At 39.9% G+C, this 23,591-nt stretch overlaps 1 protein-coding gene across 1 annotated transcript in view; it reads left to right on the top strand.

Annotated features, from left to right (window-relative positions):
- ZDHHC13 (zinc finger DHHC-type palmitoyltransferase 13) overlaps window positions 1-23,059 on the top strand; it is a 47,261-nt gene extending 24,202 nt beyond the window's left edge. Inside the window, exons 9-17 of the mRNA XM_055317922.1 lie at window positions 466-599; window positions 3,816-3,918; window positions 9,682-9,804; window positions 10,623-10,685; window positions 11,394-11,487; window positions 13,086-13,169; window positions 17,010-17,167; window positions 19,729-19,826; window positions 22,466-23,059. Of these exons, the coding sequence (XP_055173897.1) occupies window positions 466-599; window positions 3,816-3,918; window positions 9,682-9,804; window positions 10,623-10,685; window positions 11,394-11,487; window positions 13,086-13,169; window positions 17,010-17,167; window positions 19,729-19,826; window positions 22,466-22,604 (996 nt within the window). The 3' untranslated portion in view covers window positions 22,605-23,059. The remainder of the gene's footprint in view (window positions 1-465; window positions 600-3,815; window positions 3,919-9,681; window positions 9,805-10,622; window positions 10,686-11,393; window positions 11,488-13,085; window positions 13,170-17,009; window positions 17,168-19,728; window positions 19,827-22,465) is intronic.
- Window positions 23,060-23,591: the final 532 nt, after the last annotated feature.

Genomic DNA, 23,591 nt, shown 5'->3' with positions numbered 1-23,591 from the left:
GGATGGCACCATCTGGTGTCCAGACTGGAACTCCTGTACTCTCCTCATTGAGTCTTGAGTGCATTGATTTTTCTGTGGTTCTTTTGTTTTGCTTTATACTTTCTGACCTATAGTTACTCTTTGAAAGAAAGTATTTTTAAAAACGTCAGCTCTCATTAGCACTTTTCTAAAAGACCACCATTTCTTGGAGGGGAAGAAAGCAAAACCAAAAACAACAACAACAACAAAAAAAACCCGAAACATGTTTAAGCAATATTTTTTAAAATCTAAAGCTTTAAAAATACTGTTTCCAAGATTATGATTTCTCAGACTTCAAATTTATTGATCATTAATTTCAAAGAAAAACTGTATTCTGTTGTGTTAATTGTTACAAATTTAGGAAATAGTTCTTTTGTTGTACTAATCATTGTTAGAAACATAGGATGTAAAATTCATAAGGTTCTAAAATTCTCAATCTCTTAATAGCTCTTCCTGCTGCTGATGCTTTCTGTGATTACCATGTGGGCTGTTGGATACATACTGGACTTCAATTCAGATTCTTGGCTTTTAAAAGGATGTCTTCTATTAACATTGTTTTTTCTGACATCTTTGCTTCCAAGGTGTGTATATTAGTCTTTGCAAGGCTAGTTACTGCATTTCCATTTGATTGCCTATTTCTACTGTTGATTAGCTGGAATCATAGATTTTTTTATTGAGCTATGAATGTTACTTACCACATAGAAACCTCTTCAGGGGTAGTGGGAGGGAACAGCTTTGGTAGCATACAATTTAGCTAAAAGCAAATTGGTCAACCCAGTAATTTGAATTGATAATTGGTGGAAAATAAAGTTTCTAGCTCACTGAGTTGTTGATTTTGTAAATAATGAGAAGATTTTTGTAACTGTTTTGTGTCTTAAGGCATTTTTGCCCATTTTTCAGAAATTTTATTTTTTCCTTAATCTAATCTCATTTTAGGCTCATTATATTTGCTCCTAATGCTTTTTAGTTGAAACAATCTAATTAAATTATAGGAAATTATAAAATAGTGGCTGAGGTACAGTTTTATTTTTAGGAAAATATTACACATGATTATATATAGTCATGGTTGAGAGTCAGGTTGGTGGGTTCTAGTCAGGCTTTACCACATGGCAGTCTGACCTTGAACAGATTGCTTTAGCTCTCTGGGCCTCACTTTGTTTATCTGTAAAATGATGATAATAATTGTGACAGTGTCTGCTTCATGGCTAATACATATACAATGGTCAGAATCATGGACAACACACAGTACTCAGTAAGCATGTTACACCACAATCTCTTCTCGCTTCCCTTTTTCAGTAAAATGGCATCCAGTTCCCGTGTGAGTTATGAGTATCATCTTTGGGTTACTATCATCCTCGATCCTTTCCTTCCCACATCCAGCTCATCATCAAATCCTTCCTGCTTTTTGTCTAATCCACTCTCTCCATCTCCATGGCCAGTGCCCTAGACCAGGGTTCCTAACTGCTCTCCTGACTTCAGCTCTTCAGCTTTTCTCTCTTCATAGTTCAGCCCTGCTTAGCAATTAGTACGGTCTTTTAAAGAGGCAAATAAATCAGTTTCTGTCTTTTCTCCCTACTTAAAGCCCTCCAGTGCTTTTTCTGTGTCTTCAGAATAAAATCCAAACTCTTTGCCTATGAGGTATTATGTGATTCGATCTCCTCTCTGATTTCATCTCTTTCCTCTCTTCCCTTCTCTGCTCTCCTACCTTCTGTTTCTAGAACACATCGAGCTCATTCCCCACACCCCAGGGCCTTGGCTCTTGCTTCTGTCTTTGTCAGAAGTGTTCCAATACCATATCATTGTATAGCAGGAGACATAACCAATCAGTCCTCGGGTCCAGTGTCACCTCCTTAGACCATCCCTGACCCACTCTCTGTGTCACCTATTCGTTTTTCTTCATAGCATTTAATTACCATTTGCTGGAGTGTTAGGGCCCATACAAACAGGAAACTTGTTTCTCCTGTTCATTATTTTCATTTACTGAATGAAAGAAAAATGTAATGATGATGATCCATAGGAAAGGATCTATAAGGAAATATAGTATCACTCTCTTCAGGGTGTGATGTTGAGTATTCCTATGCGCCCTCCCTCCCCTCCCGCCATTTTTTTGCTTGCCAGCATTTTCTGGAATAAGTAAACATGACTGCTTAAGCTGCTTGAGTCATAAGAAAAAACAAAGTATTAGAGGAGTCTTACCTCTTGGTCATTCAAGAGCCAGGACGGTTGGAAATGAATTAGAATATAAATGTAAAGTAAAAATTTATATTTTTGAAAAATAGCAAAATGCCTAAAATTGTCTGCTATTCAGAAAACTTGTAACTTAGAGATTTTTACTCATTTTCCACTAATTTGATTGACTCTGTTGCCAAAGAAATTTTAAGCCAAATCACCAGGAATTTCAATCATCCCTTTGGGGTTTTGGCTTTTGCTTTTGTGTTTTCAGAGGGAAAGCAAGGGCTGGCAATATCTACCCACCTAGGATAGGAGCATTTGAGATTTTGTTTATTTTAGTAGGAACCCACATTATAAAAAAGTTACATGAAACTTGTTTTTGCTGACAGTGAGTTGCGGGCTTCGTTTGCTAGGCTTGGCATATGGACACAATTCAAATGGGAGACATGCGTATGGCAGCTTTATCCATACTGCTTTTATTTCTCTCATAATTTTCTGTAGAAACTCAGTTTCATGGAGCGAGGCAGCTGCAAACTTCCACTGTTATTTAGGCTCCAGAGGCAGTTGCTTATTGATCCAGGCTGTTGTGTGATGCCTGTTAGAAGTAGACAGGTCATGGTAGCAGACACTTACAAATTAGGTAGTTCACTGCAAACTACTTAATTAGGCCAAACACATTGGTGCTGCAAAATCTCAAAACAAGTCATGCTGTGGAGGTTACATGGGCTCCATTTGGCCTGCTCTGGCAGCATTTTATATGCCTGAAGTTTGGGATCTTTAGTTTTTCTGAAATATTTTATCATATGCATAATTATAAAAGCTTATCAGTGAGTTGATAGCTTTTTAAAAAATCCTTTTCCTACCTCTCATCAACCATTGTTTTTTTCCTGGCATAAATTTTAAAATAGATCCAGGTAAACTCTATTCATGCACAGATTTTACTATATTGATTCTTTAACATGAAAGAGATTTTTTTTTTCCTTTTTGAAACTACAGTATTAACATTTGAGTAAATTGTATATGGACTTCCATGTTGCTTGTTACCCAAGCAAGAGGGTTAGAGTTCTGACGACTTTGCCACTTTTAGGCCTTATATATCTTTTTATATCAGGTGTCAGCTTCTCAGGCTGATTGTGGGATGAAACTACTTAAGGTTGTGTACATCTGTTTTGTTTTAGAACTATGCTGCTAGTCCCTGGAAGGAAGTTTGTTAGACATGGAGGTCAATCTCCCATGTATTTAAAATTTTGCATTTTAGAATATTTGAAGCATGATATGCCAAAAAGAGAAATACAAATGTGATACATCTCAATAAAGATTCATTGCAAATAGAAAGTTATGGAGAATGAAATAATGTAGAAGTTAGTTATAAGAACTAGAACATGCATCTCTGAGTGCTTTACTTTTCTCATGTGTCAAATGGGGCAAGGCGGTGGCGAACTCTTGATTATACCACTTGGAAAGAGGCACATAGGAAGCACTCAGTACCGAAAACCATTGTTGTTACTTGGGGGGGCGTGGGAGTGTTATTATTACTGTTATTATTTAAGGAGGTTTAGAACTAAAATTAATATGGACCATACTTGTTTTCACTAAAACCATATGTTTATCCTTTTTTCTTCTAGGTTCTTGGTCGGTTATAAGAGCCTTATATACTTACCAACAGTCTTCCTGCTGAGTTCCATTTTTTGGATATTTGTGACTTGGTTCATCTTATTCTTTCCTCATATCCTTCAAGCTGAAATTTAAACACGTATCTCATTTTGCTTTTAAACAGTAGTAATGCCAGTATTAGAAATTTAGATATTAGGAGAGATCCAGGGAATACAACTCATATTTTTATTCATTTTAATTATTCTGGTTGCCGATGTTTAGTGTTGAAAATCTTCTCAATTTTGGAAATAATCTCAGAGCACACCATGGAAGTGGTAGTGTCTAGTATTACTCACAGGAAAGAAACAGTAGCATGAATTATTGTTTACTCGGAGCCATAAAAATTTGTTGTATTGCCTTGAGATACTCTCTTCAAGGTCAGATGGTTCTTTTAACTTGGTTGGCAGTTACAGTTGATTAATAAATCTTCTAGGTACCAAGGTGGCCTGTATGGGAGGGATATTGGGGGGAAATATGTCCTCAGCAGTGGTCAGCGCAGTGCTGCCGTCCACAGCAGTGAGTCTCAATCCACAGTAAAAAAACATTTACACTGCCACCCAAAACGTGAAACAGAAGACCGTGCTCCTGATGTATGCTTTATTCTGAAATTTTGTTACTCTATCCTATTCTCTTTTCCTTTCTAAAAAATGCTAGTCACAGCCCACTTAATTCTTATCTGGCTTACTAATGGATGACAGCCCATGGTCTTAAACAAAAAAACTCCTCTAAGAAATAGGTTTATCACTTGAGGAGCCGGGCTTAGGCCAAGGCCAGTGTAAGGGTGTGTTGTGCTCTTAGGGATGACCAAACCTCATCACCAGAAGTGGGGATAGGGGATACTTCTTGGTTTTATAGCTATTTATAGCTCCCATTAGGAGGGAGGCCTTTTTATCTTCCTACCTCTTTTCAGGTTCCTTTCTGGAGATTCTAGAAAGCCATTATAACCTTATTTTCTTTACAGGGTAGAAGGAATGTGATGGAGAGAAATGGACCTGCAAACATTCCTTTAACTTCTGTGTTGTGTCCCTTTTTGGTAATGGCAATTTTGAAAAGAAAGAGTAGTGTTTGTAGGAGAGATGCATACACTTAATGCAGAAATATTTTTTTCGTGGGAATCAGTGTAAAGTGAGAAGGGCATATGAATTCTCAGAGTGCATACATTTCGTTATAGCATGTTTATACTTCAATGATGCTTTTTGTTTCTGAGCATTATTTCTAATATTTTTTCAGTTTCCTGTAGTGTAAATGAATGGTGCAGCATATCATGGAGTTCATTTGACTTCTTTCACAGATGTTATTATGTATAGCCTTTGTCTTATGATTACTGATTTGGGAGCAGCTTTTTAAGCACTAGTCTTAAAACCACTACTTAATGAAGGCTTGGATGATATGTGATATAAAAATACTTTATAAGTAACCACGACTGTATAAAACAACAGCACAATATACAACACAAACCACTCGGAGAAATCTCAAGGCTGGTAAATTGTAGGATAACTGACATGATTCTAAGGGATGGCTCATATTTTTGTTTACCAACCCATGTGGCAGTGGAGTAAACACAGTTTTAAAATCGTTCCTTGATGAACTTATAAATTTTGCGAAATTCACATTATTTCGCTTTTTGCACAAAAAGTGAGATACTTTTTATATTGCATTATTTCAACGTCGCAGAAGCAGTATCAACAGGAATGTAGCTCCACTGTAGTCTGAGAGCCTCAGCTACAGAACTTAGCGTTCAAGTGAGTTTCATCGCAGGCAGGTCACCCATTTGTGAAGATGCCATTACATCAGAAGAATTGATTTCCAAAGCTAGACAGATTCTTACGATGTCAGAGTGGACAGGATGGGGTATTTTACTTGCAGGTACAGCAGAAAACCCTTTGATCTGGGCACCCAGATAAACCTGCTACTGGCGAGCTCATGTCAGTCAGTAGGTGGCACACTTTGCCTTCAGATCAGTGTTTTTAGAGCCTGAATGTTAAATGCTGTTAGAACGGCCCTGGGATATGCCACCCTGTAAAGACCCATCCTGAGTATTTAGACTAATCTTGTCTCAGGTTGCCAATCCTGGATCGTGTGGGAGCTTCCCCTCTCACAGTCTGTTAAGGGCTGAGTGTCTGGGGCACTGTGGAAAGACTACCATCTTCGAAATCAGACAGAATGAGTTTGAGTTTGGCTCTTTTTCTTACTCGTCTGGTACCATTGGGTACGTTATTTAATATCACTGAGTCTCAGTTTTGCTATTAAAAAAAAAGACCAAACCTGAGGGATAACCATACAAGTTCACGGGATGGCTGCAAGGATTATTATGTTATGATGTCTGTAAAATGCTGACCCCATTGTCTAATTAGCATTTTATAAATAATAGCTATTTCATTGTTAGTTACTCTTATGGATAAAATCTGTGTGGAAGGCCGCATGTTGAAATTAATTTTAAGGGAAGCTCTAGATTGGTTCCTCAGAAGATCACTTCTTTTTGGTGCCTTTTATATGTTAGGCAATTAACATATTTGGCTTTTATGAAGCGGGATCAAATAGAAAAGATATGACCTTCCTGATGTGTCTGGAGGGAAGATTAAAACTCAGAAATGGTGAAGCACAGAAATTATGTCTGTGGTTCTGGCCTGCTGCAGAGGGAGTAACACAGTTTCAGATCAAGTTCAAGAGTAAGCTCTTTGGCCAAAAGCCTCAGGGAGGGAGTGACACAGCTGCCAAGGAAGCCACTGTACTCCCCACAAGGGATACAAGGATTTGAATGTCCATGTGAGGGACAGTAGCAGTCACACTGTCTCTGGCACTGGTCAGGAACACCCTGAGGTATGCTTGCTGTGTTTTGAATTCTGTTCTTTTGAGAGAGGCATTGACCAAACAGAAGCATAAGGGAACTGTGCTGTATAAGGAACAAAGTTGCTGCTTATCCTGGAGGTGTGAGCACTGCCTTCCAATGTCAAGGGTTTGGAAGTCTATCATTTGGAAGTCAGTGTACTGTACGGAATGGACCTTCAATAAAACTATTGAACAGAGAAATAGGATTCTGTAGGGTAGATCTAAGGACAGCTGTAGTGTAGATTTTCAGTGTATAGCCAAAACCACCTAGAGGATGAAAAACAGTCCAGGTTACAGAAAGGCAAACTTCAGCTCCGTATTGAGAGACTTTAACTGCAAAGAGTCACAGTTAACTGGGGAGGCTGAGGTGTGTATAAGGTCCAAGTACCACAGAACAGGCATTTTTAGATTCAGGGAAGGGAAAGAATTCTCTTTAGGGAATCAGGAAAGATCTTTGGGGCACCTGGGTAGTTCAGTTAACCATCTGCCTTTGGCTCAGGTCATGAGGTCCTGGGATCAAGCCCCACATCAAGCTCCCTGCTCAGTGGGGAGTCTGCTTCTCCCTCTCCCCCTTCCTTTGTCCTCCACCTTCAACTCATGCTCTCTCTCTCTCTCTCAGATGAGAAAAGAAGGAAAGAAAGAAAGAAAAAGAGGAAAGAAAAGAGACTTCAAGGGGAAGGAGAATATAAGTTAGGTCTTGGGCAGCCCGGGTGGCTCAGCGGTTTAGCGCCGTCTTCAGCCCAGGGCGTGATCCTGGAGTCCCTGGATGGAGTCCTACGTCGGGCTCCCTACATGGAGCCTGCTTCTCCCTCTGCCTGTGTCTGTGCCTCTCTCTGTGTGTGTCATGAATGAATAAATATTTTTTTTAAATTTACTTATTCATGAGACACAGAGAGAAAGAGAGAGGCAGAGACACAGGCAGAGGGAGAAGCAGGCTCCATGTAGGGAGCCCGATGTGGGACTCGATCCCAGGTCTCCGGGATCAGGCCCTGGGCTGAAGGCAGGTGCTAAACCGCTAAGCCACCCAGGCTTCCCAAGTTAGGTCTTAAAGGCAGTTAGGGCTTGGACATCCTCAAAGTGTAGATGGGGGCAATGGGGAGCATTTGAGTTACCACACTAAGCAAGGGCATGGAAGCAAGGAATGTTTGACTTTTATGTGAGGGCATAGAATGCATTCATTTTACTCAGAGAAGCTCCAGGGAACCTCCTGGGATTTCTTTGGAAAGTTATTCAGAACAGAAGCCCACAGTTCAGTCAGTTCAGTATGTGGAATCATGATTCAACTGAATATATTTTTGAGGATGTGTCATGTGTGTTGATCAAGATTCTAGAAATCTTCAAGATTTCTAAGGAAGAAAGGATGTGTTTCTTTAACTAAAGGTCTTGACTTACGTACTCTGTAACAGTATTCTTAATCCATTCTAAGTAAGCTTTATTTGTTGGAATTGAATGCCACACAACTCTTCTAGATCCTATCTTAAAGCCAGACCTTTCTGCAGGCCAACTGATACATTTAACCAGCATTTAACCTACCTGAGCCAGATGTGGTTGTTGGCTGGTTTTTCTGGGGTCAGATCAGTGCTTCTCGAACTGTATTATGTGCATGGATCCCCTAAGGATCCAGAGTTTGGTTCTACAGATCTGGAGTGAGGTCTGAAGTTCTGCCTTTCTCATAAGCTACCAGGTAAAGCCATTGCTGTGATTCCATGGACCATACTTTGAATAGCAGGGGTTTAGAGTCTATTTCATGGCCTGTTCCAGTCCAGAGTTTGGCTTAAGACTGTTCTACAGGCACCTGGGTGGCTCAGTTGGTTGAGTGTCTACCTTCAGTTCAGGTCATGATCTCAGGGTCCTGGGATCAAGTCCCTCATCAGGCTTCCTGCTCACCTGCTCACCGGGAAGCCTGCTTCTCCCTCTCCCTCTGCCCTCCACCCCCTCCCTGCTTGTGCTCATGCTTATGCTTGAGCTCTTTCTTCCTCCTTCAAATAAATAAATAAAATCTTTTTTTTTAAGATTTATTTTTATTTATTTATGACAGACGCAGAGAGAGAGGCAGAGACACAGGCAGAGGGAGAAGCAGGCTCCATGCAGGGAGCCCAACGTGGGACTCTATCCCAGGACTCCAGGATCATGCCCTGGGCCAAAGGCAGGCGCGAAACCGCTGAGCCACCCAGGGATCCCCTCTTTTTTTTTTTTTTTTTTTTTTTAAAGACAGCTGGATAAGTCCTTGGAAGGCAGATAGTTACTGTGTTGATAATGATTTAAATTGGGCAAGGAGAATTGGTTTACTACTGGTGCATTGGCTTATTGCTCAGTGCACCTTCATTCTTTCCCTGGAGCAAAATTTTACATTTTATACAACGAATTTGTACCATTTCAAAATGGGTAATATTTATCCTTGAAATACTTTTTATCTTAATGTGCCCATAATGTATTCTTTTCCTCAAATAGAATTTGATTTGTAATTACTTTGCAAAAAGCAATTTTTTGTGTGTATTTCTAAATTAATGCAGCCTAAAAGATGACAAGGATTCATTTTTAAACTTTCTATTAGGAAATTTTTGCAAGCATTAATCTAATGTGTAAAGAAATATTTTTAGTTGGAATCTGAATCAAGTGGTTTGTTTCTTTGAATTATTTTGTTAAAATGATAAAATATTCTTTTAGATGCTTACAGGAGAGCCATAGTTACACCGTCAGAGATTACTTTATTTGGATCTAGAATGGTTTTAAGCCCTCAGGATGTACCTCATAGATTGCAACTATTCCTATCAATATTTCATGAGTTTCAGCTAATCAGGAGGGATTAATTATTAGCAACTATGAGCAAATTCCTGTAGGTTTAGAACATAGGGTGGAGCCAGGTTTGGGGGCAGGGATGTGTATAGATAATGGAAAGTGAGGATAGAATGCAGAGAGATTCTTAGGCACCAGTGATGAAATTTGCTTATGTCATAATTACACTGTTCTTAATGGAAGCTGATATATTCCTTAACGAGGCTTTCACATCTAGCAGGCACTCCTTTCTATTTTGCTTTCCTTCTCAGCATAATAGGCTTCCTCTACTTTTTCTATAAGACTTGGGCAACTGATCCAGGCTTCACCAAAGCTTCAGAAGAAGAAAGGAAAACGGTGAGCTTTTTTTGTAATGTTATTATTATTATTTTTTTAATTAGTAACATTCATGTTTGCCATGGCTGCCTCTCTAGTGCCCAGCATATAATAGATGCAGCATATATCAACAAAGTTGAGATTGGTCCACTGTTACTCTCTTTCACTTATTTATGTGAAAGTTTTAAAACATATTTTTATTTTCTCTTAAAGTCATACCCACCAAGACTTCTTCAAATGTAATTTGTTAGTGAACCTGATCTAAATTTCTTTTTAGTAACACACTTAGATAATGATCATTTCAGTTCCTCAGTAAAATACATGGAGAGTAACCAAGCAGGGGCAAGAGGGCGCCTCATTGACCTTTCTCTTCCTCAGAAGTGAAGGTGTCAGTTGACTATTATCCTTTGCTTGCAAAGGTTTAGAAATTGGGGAGAGCATCGTTGTCTGTGTTCCTCTAGCCAGTGTTCCTGAAAGGACGAGTCCATGGTGCTTATAACCATCAGTTCTGATGTATACTGATGGGTTTTGTTTCTTTTTTATGGGTATATATGTGTGTGTTTATTTTTCCCTAGCAGATTATAACTGGAAGGTGCTTGCCATTCATGGAGAGAAGGGGAGGTATAATTTTTGTGCATTCTAATTTATTGGCTATGGTTGAAAGTGCAGCCTTGAAAAGTCACATTATTTTCAGGTACAGAATGATTTGGTGGCAAGTATTCCAAATTGCTTTTCTGGCTGCCTCAGTTTGGAGAGAGAGCTGTGAGAATGGTATATAACCATGCATTATATATTTCTTAGCAAAACGAAATCATATGGTCAAATTTCATGCCTTTCAGAATATCATCACCCTTGCAGAGACTGGCTGTCTGGACTTCAGAACATTTTGTACATCATGTCTTGTGAGTCTTTTTTTAAATAATTTTTTCCTATAGTAAGAAAGCAAATTCTTGGTAGCATTTGTCATGTAAGCCTTTGTTAAATCTTCATGGTATATTTGTACACCTTTGTTTCTACCAGGTTCTAATTTTGTATTACTATCAGGATAGTTTTCTGCCTTAAGCATATTGAGGGAATGATGTTCATAGTTTTTTAAAGTTGCCTATGGTTAAATCTGTGAATGATCCGTAGTGTGTTTTGATTGCTTTTTCCTGCCATAAAGCATATATTAAAACTAACTTCAAGTCAGAGGCTCACAGTGACCCTAGAAACCACTTACTGAAACCTGTCATTTTGCAATTGATGAATCAACGCCTAGAGAGAGGAATTAACTTCCCCCAGATTATTGGCAGAGCTGGAAATGTAACTGGGTGTCCTTTTTCCTTTTTCTTAATCCAGTGCTCATTCTGCTGCCTGGTACTGCCTCACTTCCCCTTCATCAGTGTGAATAGGTTCTGGAAGTCCAATCCCTTCTAGTGATGGCCTAATCAAAATCAGATACATGGAAGTAAATATTAATAAGGCATGCCAGAGCCTCTGCGTGAACTGATGATCTATTTAGGATTATTTGTGCCCATGTCTTTATGATTTAGGAGTAAGATTTTGCTTGTGATTTGTCACCACTTTAAGACACTGATTTTTGCTTGGACCTGTCTTAATTGCCCACTTAGATAAGGAAGCCATTAAGGTCACTTCATTGCCATGTGTGTAACTCCTGTGTCGCTCGATATGATCAGCATTGTTTGTGGACTGGACGGTGCATAGGTGAGAGATTGAATTTTTTCAGTTAACACTATGAAGTTAAGTGTATATTTAGCTATGTTTATGATTCATAGAAAAAAATGGAAGGGCATCTAAGGGGGGTGTGCTTTGTAGCTCTTCCTTGTCAGAGAATCTTCCTGGTATAACACTTTTGGAAAGCTGTCAATGTTGATAATAATAATGTCATTTGTATAGTATTTTAGAATTTATAAAGCACTTTTGAATATAGTATCCTATTTGATCATCAGGGCACAACCTGTGTGGTTGGTATTACTATCTGCATTTTAGAGGTGAAAAAATAGAAAAGGTAAATTATTTGCTTGAGGTTATTTTAGTAATGTCAGTCTTCTATACCAAATTACGAGGTTCTTACCATGTCTTGTGACTTGTCTCTCTCATTTACTTCTCCACTTGTCTCCTTCAAAGCTCAGGTAGGAGCCAGAACCAGAGATAATAGGGAGTATTCCTTGTCGTGGTCTGTAGCCCCAAGTTTCCTCTGAGTGGTCACTGTAAAAACCAGGGGTTTATTATGAGGAACTTCAGAGGAACTGTGGTCATTGTCTTCAACAGAGGATATTCTTTTATAATCTTGAACAAAAGGTGGCTTTACTCAGGTTTCTTTGGTGCATTTGATGTACTCCACTATTCTGGAGCTCCAAGCTTCATGGACCTCATCCCACCGTAAAGATGGGATGGTTAGCATTATAGCAGCTTGGAGTGGACATGGAAAAAGCAACAGTGTTGAGCCCATGTATTTTTATTATGCTACATTTAACTTAGTGGTCTCACATGCATCTTCTTATTTGGTTGCCTTAGGCCTATGAAGCAGGCAGAAGAGATCTTATCCCCAGATTAAAAACAAGAACACTGGATCAGAGAAGTTAAGGCATTAACTTAAATACTTAACACAACTACTCCTCTTTGAACCTAGGTCTTCCCATTGCAGTGGGCATTGCTCCTTCTGCTAGGCATTGCTGCCATAGAAAGTGGGGACATGGTGGTACTTCTGTGTCATTAGCATCAAAGTGCTCTCAACTCCAGCGTCTAGAGAGCCACATACACAACAGTGAGACTTGGTTGCTTGGCACCCTCGCCCTTACTTCACTTCTGTACACCTTAGCCTGCAGGTTGACCCTTTTTTCCTGTGTTTAGTCTTCTGCAGCATATCTTTTTGCTGCTCTTACATTCATTTTCTCTATTACCCTTATCAAGTGGATCCTTGATTTACAGAAATTATACTTCTTAAACTTGTTCCATGGAAGGAAGAGATAGGGTATGATTTGCCCGAAGTCCTTCCTTCTCCCCTTCCTCCAATGCAGTATAGGCCATCCTAGAACTACACATGTTTAGTAAATCTTGTTCTGTTCAAGAAAGATGTCTTTTAGGTAAGCAACAAATAAATATTAGTCCAGTTATCATGGACAGTTGACCATGACGTAATAGAGCTATTTGGTTTTGGTTTAATATTATTTAAAAGCAAAGCATAAGCATATTTACTTTTTACTTTGGTGAAGGCTTTTGACAGGAAAGTTATTAATAAAGTCTTGATCTGGAAAATCATTGTAAGAAAGTATTAAATATGTTTTTTCTTTTTGATATAGGTTTTGGCAATCATCGCTATTACATATTCTTCTTATTTTTTCTTTCCATCGTTTGTGATTGGATTATGTATGAGTCTTTCATCTGTAAGTATAATATTTTCATATAGCAAACTCATAAACCCGTACCCACACGAATTTTTCTTGGTAAATTTTTGTATATTCACATTCTGACTGGGTGACAATAAAACATACTCCTGATAAAAGTAAGATGCTGCCTCTGAGACTCAGCAATGGGAAGCTGCAAGAAATGCTTGAAAGAGGTTAGTTGTCCACCCTTGGGAAAAGATTGTACCTCACCTAAAGTGATAAATTGAGAAATGGTCAGCAATACAAATTCATTTGAGGCAAAGTATAGATTTATCACCTAGTGAAGTGAGGAAAAATTAGCTGTTCAGGAACAGAGCTAGGGAAGTGATAAGTAAAAATAGGAAAAAGAACAGATTGGCAGTGGAGAGGTTGAAGGTGGGAGGAAGTGGTCATGGAGAGAAGGAACAAAACCCTAAATGTCTGTGCCATTTGATAAATGTCCAGTCACAGCTTAGAGCTTATGGGCCAACTAATAGTCACTGGAAGTTTGGAAATAATGACTTGGAAGAAAACCTTAGACCATTTATTCTGCATCCCTAAGAAGGGAAAATAACTTCTCAGTAGCAGCGTGAACAGGCATGTAGGGGGCTCATGTAGGGAGTGACATCCGACTATCCCAAGGTGATTAACCCAGAAGAGCAGGGTTTAAATTGAAGCAAGAAGGATTTTAGCTTAGCTCTGAGCAATTACATGGCTATGCTTTGCAAATCTTGAAGTGGGTTACTTATCTGGGAAAACCTATGGCGCTGGTAGTTTATTTTGGCCTTAGCTGTTGATTATTTATTTATTTATTTTGAAGGCTTTGGGAGAATTTGGCCTCACTATGAATCTGCTGACCACTTCTTATAATCCATGTTACATTGATGTTCTGGTCTTAGGTTTTGCCAGTAGAATACTGTTTTAGTTCCTGAACTAAACCTGGGATGATTCAGGAAGATGTTAGAAATGTTCTCTCTACTTTATTTTCTCTTTCCCTAGCATCCTAAGTACCACCCCTTCTTACCTTCCCCATTTCTTTGGTTGAACTTCTGTTTAGTGTTTGAAAAATAAATCCTCCTACTCTGCCCGTAAGCCTCCCAGTTCCCTTCCCCAGAAACCTCCAGTATTAACAAGTTTTGGTTTGTTCGGGGTTTCATGTTTAGAGATTCTTAATATCTATGTGAAATGGTTTCTTTTTGCCCTGCCACAGGCATGGAGAGGGTTACCTTGCTAGCTCCTTTCCCTGTCTGGCACTTTGGGCGTCAGTGATCAGTAAGGAATGCTTTTGTAGCTCATTGTTACCATCACCATCTCAAATGGATCTGGTTGTCAGAGATCTAACTGATCCCTGATCTCTTTTCTCGTCAAAGGCCATCTGTAATCCTGAGCTCTGGAATTCAAAAACCTCTTAAATTACATCCTGTGGGGTAAGGAATAAAAGATTTCTTGATGGTGCATCTTTCTGATGAAAGAGCTGCCCTTTTAAGGCCTCACAATAAAGGGTATTCCTGGAAAACCTTTTTAAGCTGGCCCACGGACCAGCTTGTCCCTTGGACTTGATCCTCAAGGGAGAGGAGCCAGATTTTACACCACTCTTGTCTCTCCCGCTTCTCTCTTCACTAAAAATAGTCACCTTTGTTTGATGGCTGTGTCCAGTGTAAGACTGTATTATTGAAAAGGATAAAAGGAATTTTCCATCACTTTCATTCTTTCCAAGTTGCTTTCTTTTTTTTTTTTTTTTTAATTTTTATTTATTTATGATAGTCACAGAGAGAGAGAGAGAGGCAGAGACACAGGCAGAGGGAGAAGCAGGCTCCATGCACCGGGAGCCCGGCGTGGGATTCGATCCCGGGTCTCCAGGATCGCGCCCTGGGCCAAAGGCAGGCGCTAAACTGCTGCGCCACCCGGGGATCCCTCCAAATTGCTTTCTTATTACATGCATCGGTTCTTCCCTCTTCTTTCTCTCTATTCTCTGGCTCTGATCCAATTTTATATTTTGTTTCTTAGAAAATGGCCCCACTTTATATTCGCGTGCAACCATGTAGACTGGCTGAACATGTTTTGTTACCTTTATCCCATTTGTCTCCTGACAATATTTCTTTACACTCAATGAGTACATTGTGTCATTTATCATTATTTCACAGTTGGAAAAAAAATGAACTTGTGCTTCATTTTTCTAAGGAGGTCTCACTGCCATCCCACCCTCTTTGTTTACCACTCACATTGCTGTTGCCAAAGCCCTGATGTGCACACTCTTCCCTCATGTGAGCTAGCTGCAGCTACTTCCAGCTCTGGGCAGCCTCCATCCATTTCATCATTTGTGAGGTCTACTTTCAGGGTGTGGACACCCAGAAAGTGTCAGCATCCTACAAGGTACAGGGAGAAAGATTTTAGATCAGTGTTTAGAAAGATCACATCGTAACTATTAGATCTATCTGAAGATGAGAACGGTCAGCTTGGAATAGTAGGAGTCCCCTGTCATTAGCCAATGACCACCAGACCAGAACGTGTTATTTGTACATATTACAGTTTTACATTGCATAAGATTAACGTACGTGGCCGTTTGTAGCCAAATCTTTGACATTAAATCTGAAATCACTCCTATGAAAATTTCACTTTGAGGTCATGCTGTATTATCACAAAGATTCCCAGAAGAGAGCAGTAGAAATATAAGCTGGGAGCAAATAGGTGTTCTTTACCATGCAGTAGCCGTTTCCTCTGCCTGCTGGAATTATATTCTTTTTTTTTTTTTTGTCACATCAGGTGCATGGGATGCATCTTTGTCTGCTCTCCTAATGAGAAGCTCTAAAGAAAGCATAATTTGCCTTAACTTGTTGCCTTGATTGTTACTCGTGATGATTGCCCTTAGTATGCTTCTGACATACAGTCATGAAAGCATAGATTTTTAAGACTAAAATGGACAGACAGGTGATAGTAAAAGTCAGGGACTCATTTTCTTTCTGTCCTAGGAGCTCTTAAAGTGCTGCTTTGGGAAAATGTCTGAAATTACTTATCAAATTGTCAGAGGCATATACGAAACCTCAAGGTGCAAATTTACAGAATTCTTATTTCAAAAATAATTCACCCTTTGTAAATGGTCATGGTGCCCACAAAAGTCACTGGCTTTACAAAACCTTGAAGATTGACTTAGGGGTCATGAAGGCCATAGGGAAGTCCTCTGTTTGAATCGACATATGGGTTTTCTAGGGAGAAACTGACCATATGCATCTTGGTCTTTATTCTTTTCCTAGGATGTCTCATGATTCCCTTACCTGGACTTTTTCTCTCTACAGTGTAAATCATGGTGCCAACGCAGAAATACACCCAGTAACCTTATGCCGTTAGGTTGTGTTCTGATGGTATCTGGGTGCTTACAGGATTTCTTGTGCCTACAGCAATGGCCTGTTAATATGAACCCTTAAGAGTTTATTCAGTGCTATAACAGACTCCTGTCTTGCTGTGTATCCTGGATAAGATGATGAATTTTCTAAGATATTTATTAAATATAGCTATTCTCTGTTATCAAGTCCTTGAAGAGTTAACTTTGGAGAGTTTATTTTATGCTGATTATGATGGTTTTAGTGGTGGTCTTATGGACCATTTTTGCTTTTATTCCTTTATTGCCCACCCCACCAGTGCAGTGCTGTCATAGCCCTTATGAGCAGTGAGGTACTGTTTGTTTACTTTGTTGGTTAAGCTGGCATTTGGAAGATAAATTCTTAAAATTTGGGTTCTAGTGTGTGTTGTCATGTCTTATTTTCTCCCTGAATAGAAATGCAGTGATTTTATCTTCTTGAAGAATGATCATGAGTTTGCTGCCTTTTTAAATAATGAGTTCCTTTTTTTTTGAATTCACAGATTGGTCAAATCATTGTACCACAACATTCAGAGAAGATGGACTATGGACCTACCTCAATCAGATTGTGGCCTGTTCCCCTTGGGTTTTATATATCTTCATGCTAGCAGCTTTCCACTTCTCATGGTCAACATTTTTATTATTAAATCAACTCTTTCAGGTATTTATTTGTCTTCCTATAATGCCTTTGAGTAAAATTTTCAGTAGCCTGTAATAGAGAGACTTGAATTTTAAGTCGGAAGGCTTTTGGGTCTTAGTTCCACCTCTGTCACTTACTCTTTTGGGTGTAGGCATGTCATTTGACCCTTGAATTTCAGTTTCCTTATCTGTAAAATAGAGTTGATAACGTTACTCTCACAGAATAGTTCAAAGGTTAGCATAAGTTGTTAGCATGTCCCTAGGAATGATCTAATCTCACCTTTTTATTTTATGGATAGAGTTGCAGAGAGGTGAATTGGATTGCTCAGGGTCACTCAGTGAGTAGTGAAATCAGAACTGGAAGGCTTTTTTTCAAGGCTTTTTTCATCATATACTTATATCACATGGTGTGTGAAAACGTGATATAAAATATAAAAAGCATTGTGAGATGCTTTTAAAAACATTTGTGAGGTGATTATCTTCCCTCTTTTTTTCCAACCCTGTGTGTTATCCTGTTTATTATGAGTGCTTAAGTGGGTAGAAGGGGAGGGGGAACGCCAAATCCATCACCAATTAGTGGACATGGTAATTATACTTCCAGAGAGGGTCATGGCCATTAGAAGGTTCATGCTCCAGGGCAGTAACCACGTTCAGCTTCCCATGAAGCTGCTGTCCTTTCCCTGTTTCCTTCCTTTCCCTGTGAGCATAACCCAATTCTAGGTGTTGCCATAGCCTGCCCTCATGGTCTAGAGAGGTGTGATCAGTCTGAGCCAATCACCATGACCTCAGATAATTAGAACGTTACTCATTGAAAGCAAAATGCATTCCACTTTTATAGGGAAGTAACCAATTCTATAATAATAATCATAATAGTAAATAAAGATGGACAAAGGAAAAAATTCTAAAGAAAGGAATGAAGCTGGTAATACTAACACATTGAGGCTTCCGAATGTTCATCTTCAACTACTGCCCCTCTGGTATCTATGAATTCAGGCAGGAAGAATAAGTATTAGCATCACTGATGGTTATTAATATCTTATAATGCCTAATAGTTACATACGCGTTACATACGCCAAAGCACTTTCCTGACAAACATTTGAGGTACAGACTGTGCCAAAGCAGCATCTCCATTTTGTAGATGAGAAAACTAAACCTGTGAGAGGTTGAGTGCCTTGTTTTGGCCATAGGGTGGGTGAGAGGTGAAATTAGAAGTAGAGTTGAAGATTTGAGACATCAAGTCTAATTATCTTTCTACTCTTCTGGACTCTTAGAACAAGTACAGATGTATGTGAGACTATAGCTCAATTTTTTTTTTTTAATTTTTTTTTTTAATTTTTATTTATTTATGATAGTCACAGAGAGAGAGAGAGAGAGAGGCAGAGACACAGGCAGAGGGAGAAGCAGGCTCCATGCACCGGGAGCCCGACGTGGGATCCGATCCGGGGTCTCCAGGATCGCGCCCTGGGCCAAAGGCAGGCGCCAAACCGCTGCGCCACCCAGGGATCCCTATAGCTCAATTTTTTAAAGAAAGCTTAGTGTTTTTTATACTTTCTAAGGTAGGAAAATGAACTCCGAGTTTTGGATAGTTTTCAGATACAGGAATTCAGAGTAAAGTTGCTTTCTTAGTAAAACAGTTCAGTTTGAAGCCTTTCATTTGCTGACTGTTTAGTGAGTCATGGGTTTGACTATGTACAGCAAGTCAAACTGAGCATAGACTGTGGTAAGGACCATGAACTTGATTCTCACACTGACTGAGGTGTCCACCTCAGTTCTACTTTCAAAGCTATCTGACCTTGGACCAGTTACTTCACCTCTAGAAGCCTCTCCACTGGGTATTTTAAATATATTATGTCAGATCCCTCAACAATATGATGAAGGAGGATGGTGTGGTAATCTCTGTTTTATGAATAAGGAACTTGATGTTTGAGTTGTTTTGAGGATTAAACGGAGTAACGCAGTGAATAGTAAGGTTTTAATGATTTGGGAGTTTTTAAGTTACCTTAACTTTTACTCTTCCCCAGATTATGGATTTAAACGTCCTTCACTTCAGATTAACCTTTTCATTTGGCCCTTTCCAAAGAGATGAGAAGCAGCATGTACAAGTTGAGATAATTGCAGTAATACTGACCTTATATAGTTGTATTCATCTAAAACTTACATGCTGAATGTGTTGAGAATCTAAATAGGCTTGTCAGCCATGGCTTGAATTGCCAAAGCAGTTATTTCAGGACTGCTTTGTTGAAGGATAATTAAAAACAGACAATCAAAAAAATAAGTGCTCGGGGCACCTGGCTGGCTCAGTTAGAAGAGTGTGGGACTCTTAATCTTGGGGTTGTGAGTTCAAGCTCACCCATGTTGGGTGTAGAGATTACTGAAAAATAAACAAATGAACTTTTAAAAAAAAATGCTCAACTACTAGATTTACTTAGTCTCATTTGGAGTTGCTGAGTCATTGTCCTCACTGTGGTCCTGGGCTAGAAGGCTAGGTCATATTGTATTTTACTGCTGTCCTGTGATGCACTAATTGTGACAGACCCTCAGCAGAATGGGATTTTTCATGTACCTTCCAACCTTCTTTTGCAGATTGCTTTTCTGGGCCTGACCTCCCACGAGAGAACCAGCCTGCTGAAGCAGAGCCGACATATGAAACAGACATTGTCCCTCAGGAGGACCCCATACAAGTAAGTCAGAGGTATTTTGGCCACTGTGTCCTATGGAGGATGCTAGCCTAGCCATTGGTTTCCCAGCCTACTGCCAGCACCCAGGCAGTGTTGCTCTCTGACCTGCTGTCTGGTGGAGTCTTGGAAGCCTCGGTGACAGGAGGTGAGAGGCAAGGTCATGAGCCCTGAGGTGGTGGGAATTTAAGACTTAGTCTCCTGGGCTCAGCACAAATAGTTAAATGACTTTGAAGTTTTGCCAAGATGGGGAATCTCTCAAGTCCAGCCACATGGTCACAAGATTGCATGTTGCTGGCATGAAGTCTGTGTGAGATAATCAAACACGTGGCTGAGAATTCCAGCCACAAGGCTCTGCAGAAAGCATTAGATTGTGAGCTTTGCCAAGATTTTCAACCTGCCTTTCTATCGCCATAATTCTTTCAGCCCTGTGCTTAATGTGCCCACCTGTGTCAGGTTTGGGGTGTGTTTTCTCCAGAGTACTGGTTGTATAAAACCTGTCCTCCGTTGAAAATGAGAATGTTTGTAGGAAGGCTGTCATCTTATGATATGAATGATCGGGCTTTGAAGCTTATCTCCCTGTCATGTATATCGGGGTCTTGGAGGCTGGGAGTGCTGCAGAGGTGACTCTGAGCCCTCTGGGGATTTAACGCTCACTTGCATATCTCACGAGCAGTCTATTTTAAAGCACACCAGTGGTACAAGATGAAACTGTTAGGCTGTTAGACAAGGAAATCAGAGCCTGGGATATGACTATGATCTGTGTTTAGAGAGGAGAGGAATTGACTTAAATGGGAAGAGATGACTAAGGTGATGGAGGGTGACCAGTGGTGCTAAGCTTGTGACGATTGTTTCAGATTGGCAATGATAATAAAGTCCCTTTTTCCCTAGTTTAACCAGAGGGATAAATATTTACTCCATTAAAGGATGAAAGCCTTTGTGACTGAGTTGGAATTTTCAGCTGAGCCCTGAAAGATGTGGGGTCGGGCTTGATGGAGAGGGACTGGAGGGTATTTCAGGCCCTAAAGAGGGAACTAAGAGCCTGAGATGAGAGAGCTGGGCATGTTGGAACTAAGAGCCTGAGATGAGAGAGCTGGGGATTACTGAGTAATGGCAGCGCAAGCTGGGGGAGCAAATGGGAAAGCTTTAGAGCTGCTTTGCATCTAGCTTCCAAAACCTGCCCAAATTGTCTCTTTTCTCTTACCTTAAGTTACTCGTACTCATGCAGTAGCTCTGGAGCCGCTCTTCCTAGGAGTGGCGATGATACTTTCCTGATGACTCTTACAGCAGCAGCCGTGGCATAATCATCCTTGTGCGCAGTTATGTTTTAATGTGTACGGGGGGGTGGGTTTTGATAAGGGGTTGGGTTTGGGTTTTTAGAGGACCAGACAGTGTCCTATAGGTAAGATTAATTGGAAGGAGCTTCCTTCCTTTTGGCTGGAATCACCTTCCTTTTGGCTGGAATCACCATCTTCCAGTAATTCGCCAGCACCACAGAAAAGAAGAGAGGCACCCACCATATGTTCTCTAGGCCTTTCAGAAAACATGGAGTTGTTTCTTTGGCCACATACATGTGAATCTACAAGAAAGGTGATAACATAGACATCAAGGGAAGGGGCGCTGTTCAGAAAGCAGCGCCCCATGAATGTTAGCAGGGCAGAACCATGAGAGTCTACGGTGTCACCCAGCATGCTGTTGGCATTGTCGTAAACACACAAGGGCAAGATTCCTGCCAAGAAAACTAACGTGCTTAGTGGGCATATCAAGCACTCTAGGAGCTGAGATAGCTTCCTGAAGCATGGGAAGGAAAATGATCAGAAAAAGAAGGAAGCCAAGGGGAAAGGTACTCGGCTTCAACTGTAGTGCCAGCCTGCTCCACCCAGAGAAGTGTTGCACTTCGTGGGAGCCAATAGAAAGGACCCTGAGCTGCTGGAACCCATTCCCTCTGAATTCATGGTATGATGGGTCTGAAAAAAAGACAAAAGACCTGGATTATTAAAAAATAATAATAATTGGAAGGAATTAAGACAGAGCCATGTTTTACTTAGGAAGTTTAGGAAAGGGCAGCCCGGGTGGCTCAGCAGTTTAGCGCCACCTTCAGCCCAGGGCGTGATCCTGGAGACCCGGGATCGAGTCCCACATCAGGCTCCCTGCATGGAGCCTGCTTCTTTCTCTGCCTCTATCTCTCTCTTTCTCTCTCTCTCTCTCTCTGTCTCATGAATAAATAAATAAAATCTTTAAAAAAAAGTTTAGGAAAAAACCCATTTTGTTGACTATAATGTTTCTGGCCTATCTGGCCTTTGAGATTATCAAAATCTGAATCAGGGCAGTGGGAATGGAAAGAAGGACACTTATTGATGCCAGCCACTGTTGCAGTGAGTGGGGGACTCAGAAGGAAAGTAAGTTGCTGGGCAGAAGCCAGGGAATCTCAAAATAGGGATTCAGGTCCAGAAATGGAACTGGGCTTCAGTTTTAATGGCCTGTAAGCTGGGGAACTCTCTGATTCATCTCTGGATTCCTGCTACAGGATCTTCAAAGGACGTTGTATATTTTAAACTCTCAGTGAATGTTTCTGGTTTGAATGAATGTTTGTCAAAAGGTAAACAGGAAATGTAGTATGATGTGTTCTCTTTCTTCCTTGGCAGCCTTGGGTTCACACAGAACCTCGCAGATTTCTTTCAGTGTGGCTGCTTTGGCTTGGTGAAGCCCTGTGCAGTAGATTGGACATCACAATACACCATGGTCTTCCACCCAGCAAAGGAGAAGGTCCTTCGATCAGTATGAAGAAAAGCAACCCCAAACTCTCACTGACTTGCTTGTGTTTATGTTGATGCCCTGTGGTCTGCAAGTGAAGTGAAGATTCAGAGTTCACCTAAGCCCAAAGGAAAACGCAAGTGGTTTTTAAAGCTATTTGGTAAAAGCAGAAGTTCTCAATAAAGGCATTACACTTTTAGATTTAGCAAGATGGACTGTTCCTGAACAATCTTGCCAGACATCTAAAAAAACGTATATTTTTCACAAGAAAATACAAGTTACATTTTTTTGGAGATAATATTAACTAATTATGGATAAAATGTGGTATTTTCAAATACTTTTATTGGTTGTTTCAAAATAGTACTATTCTTTAAACTTGTAATTTTTGATAAGTTATTTGTGTTTGTTTTATCTATAAATATGTAAAAAAATATTTAAATAGATGTACCTGTTTTGCTTTCACACTTAATAAATTTTTTTTTGTAGTTGAGATTTCATTTCTGACACTAACACTTTTAGAATCTTAAATTGAGAAAAGGTGTATATAGGTCGTAAAGAAACTGACTCACGATTCCAGGAATGAGTTGAGCTCACTGTTAACACCAGTAAGCAAGATTTAATTTAGTTTTCCATCTTACTCAGGAAATTAAACAGAGGAAGTGTTAAAGATTACTGTTTTTACTTAGTACCCTCAAAATATTGGGCTGATGTGATGGTAATTACTAATTTCCCTTATTCTGGAGGAAAAACTAATTCAGCTTTAACTCGTGGTATTGTATTTAAATACCCCTGGGCATGGTACCTTCCTGCTGAAAACCCTTCCTTAAGGTTCCATTGCTCTTAGGTAAAGGCTACAATCCTCATCATGACCTCCAAGGCCTCGAATACTATATCCTTATTTTGTTTACCAGTCTCATTCTGGATCACGCTTTGTACTCTAACCACACTGACCTTTCAGTTTTTCAAGGATCTGTTCTTTCCTTTATAGAGCCTTTGCAGATAAGGAGACTAAAGCCT

This window comes from Nyctereutes procyonoides, unplaced genomic scaffold (genome assembly GCF_905146905.1).
Source record: "Nyctereutes procyonoides isolate TBG_1078 unplaced genomic scaffold, NYPRO_anot_genome, whole genome shotgun sequence".
Taxonomy (NCBI): Eukaryota; Metazoa; Chordata; class Mammalia; order Carnivora; family Canidae; genus Nyctereutes; species Nyctereutes procyonoides.
This window is presented reverse-complemented; position numbering and strand designations above follow the sequence as displayed.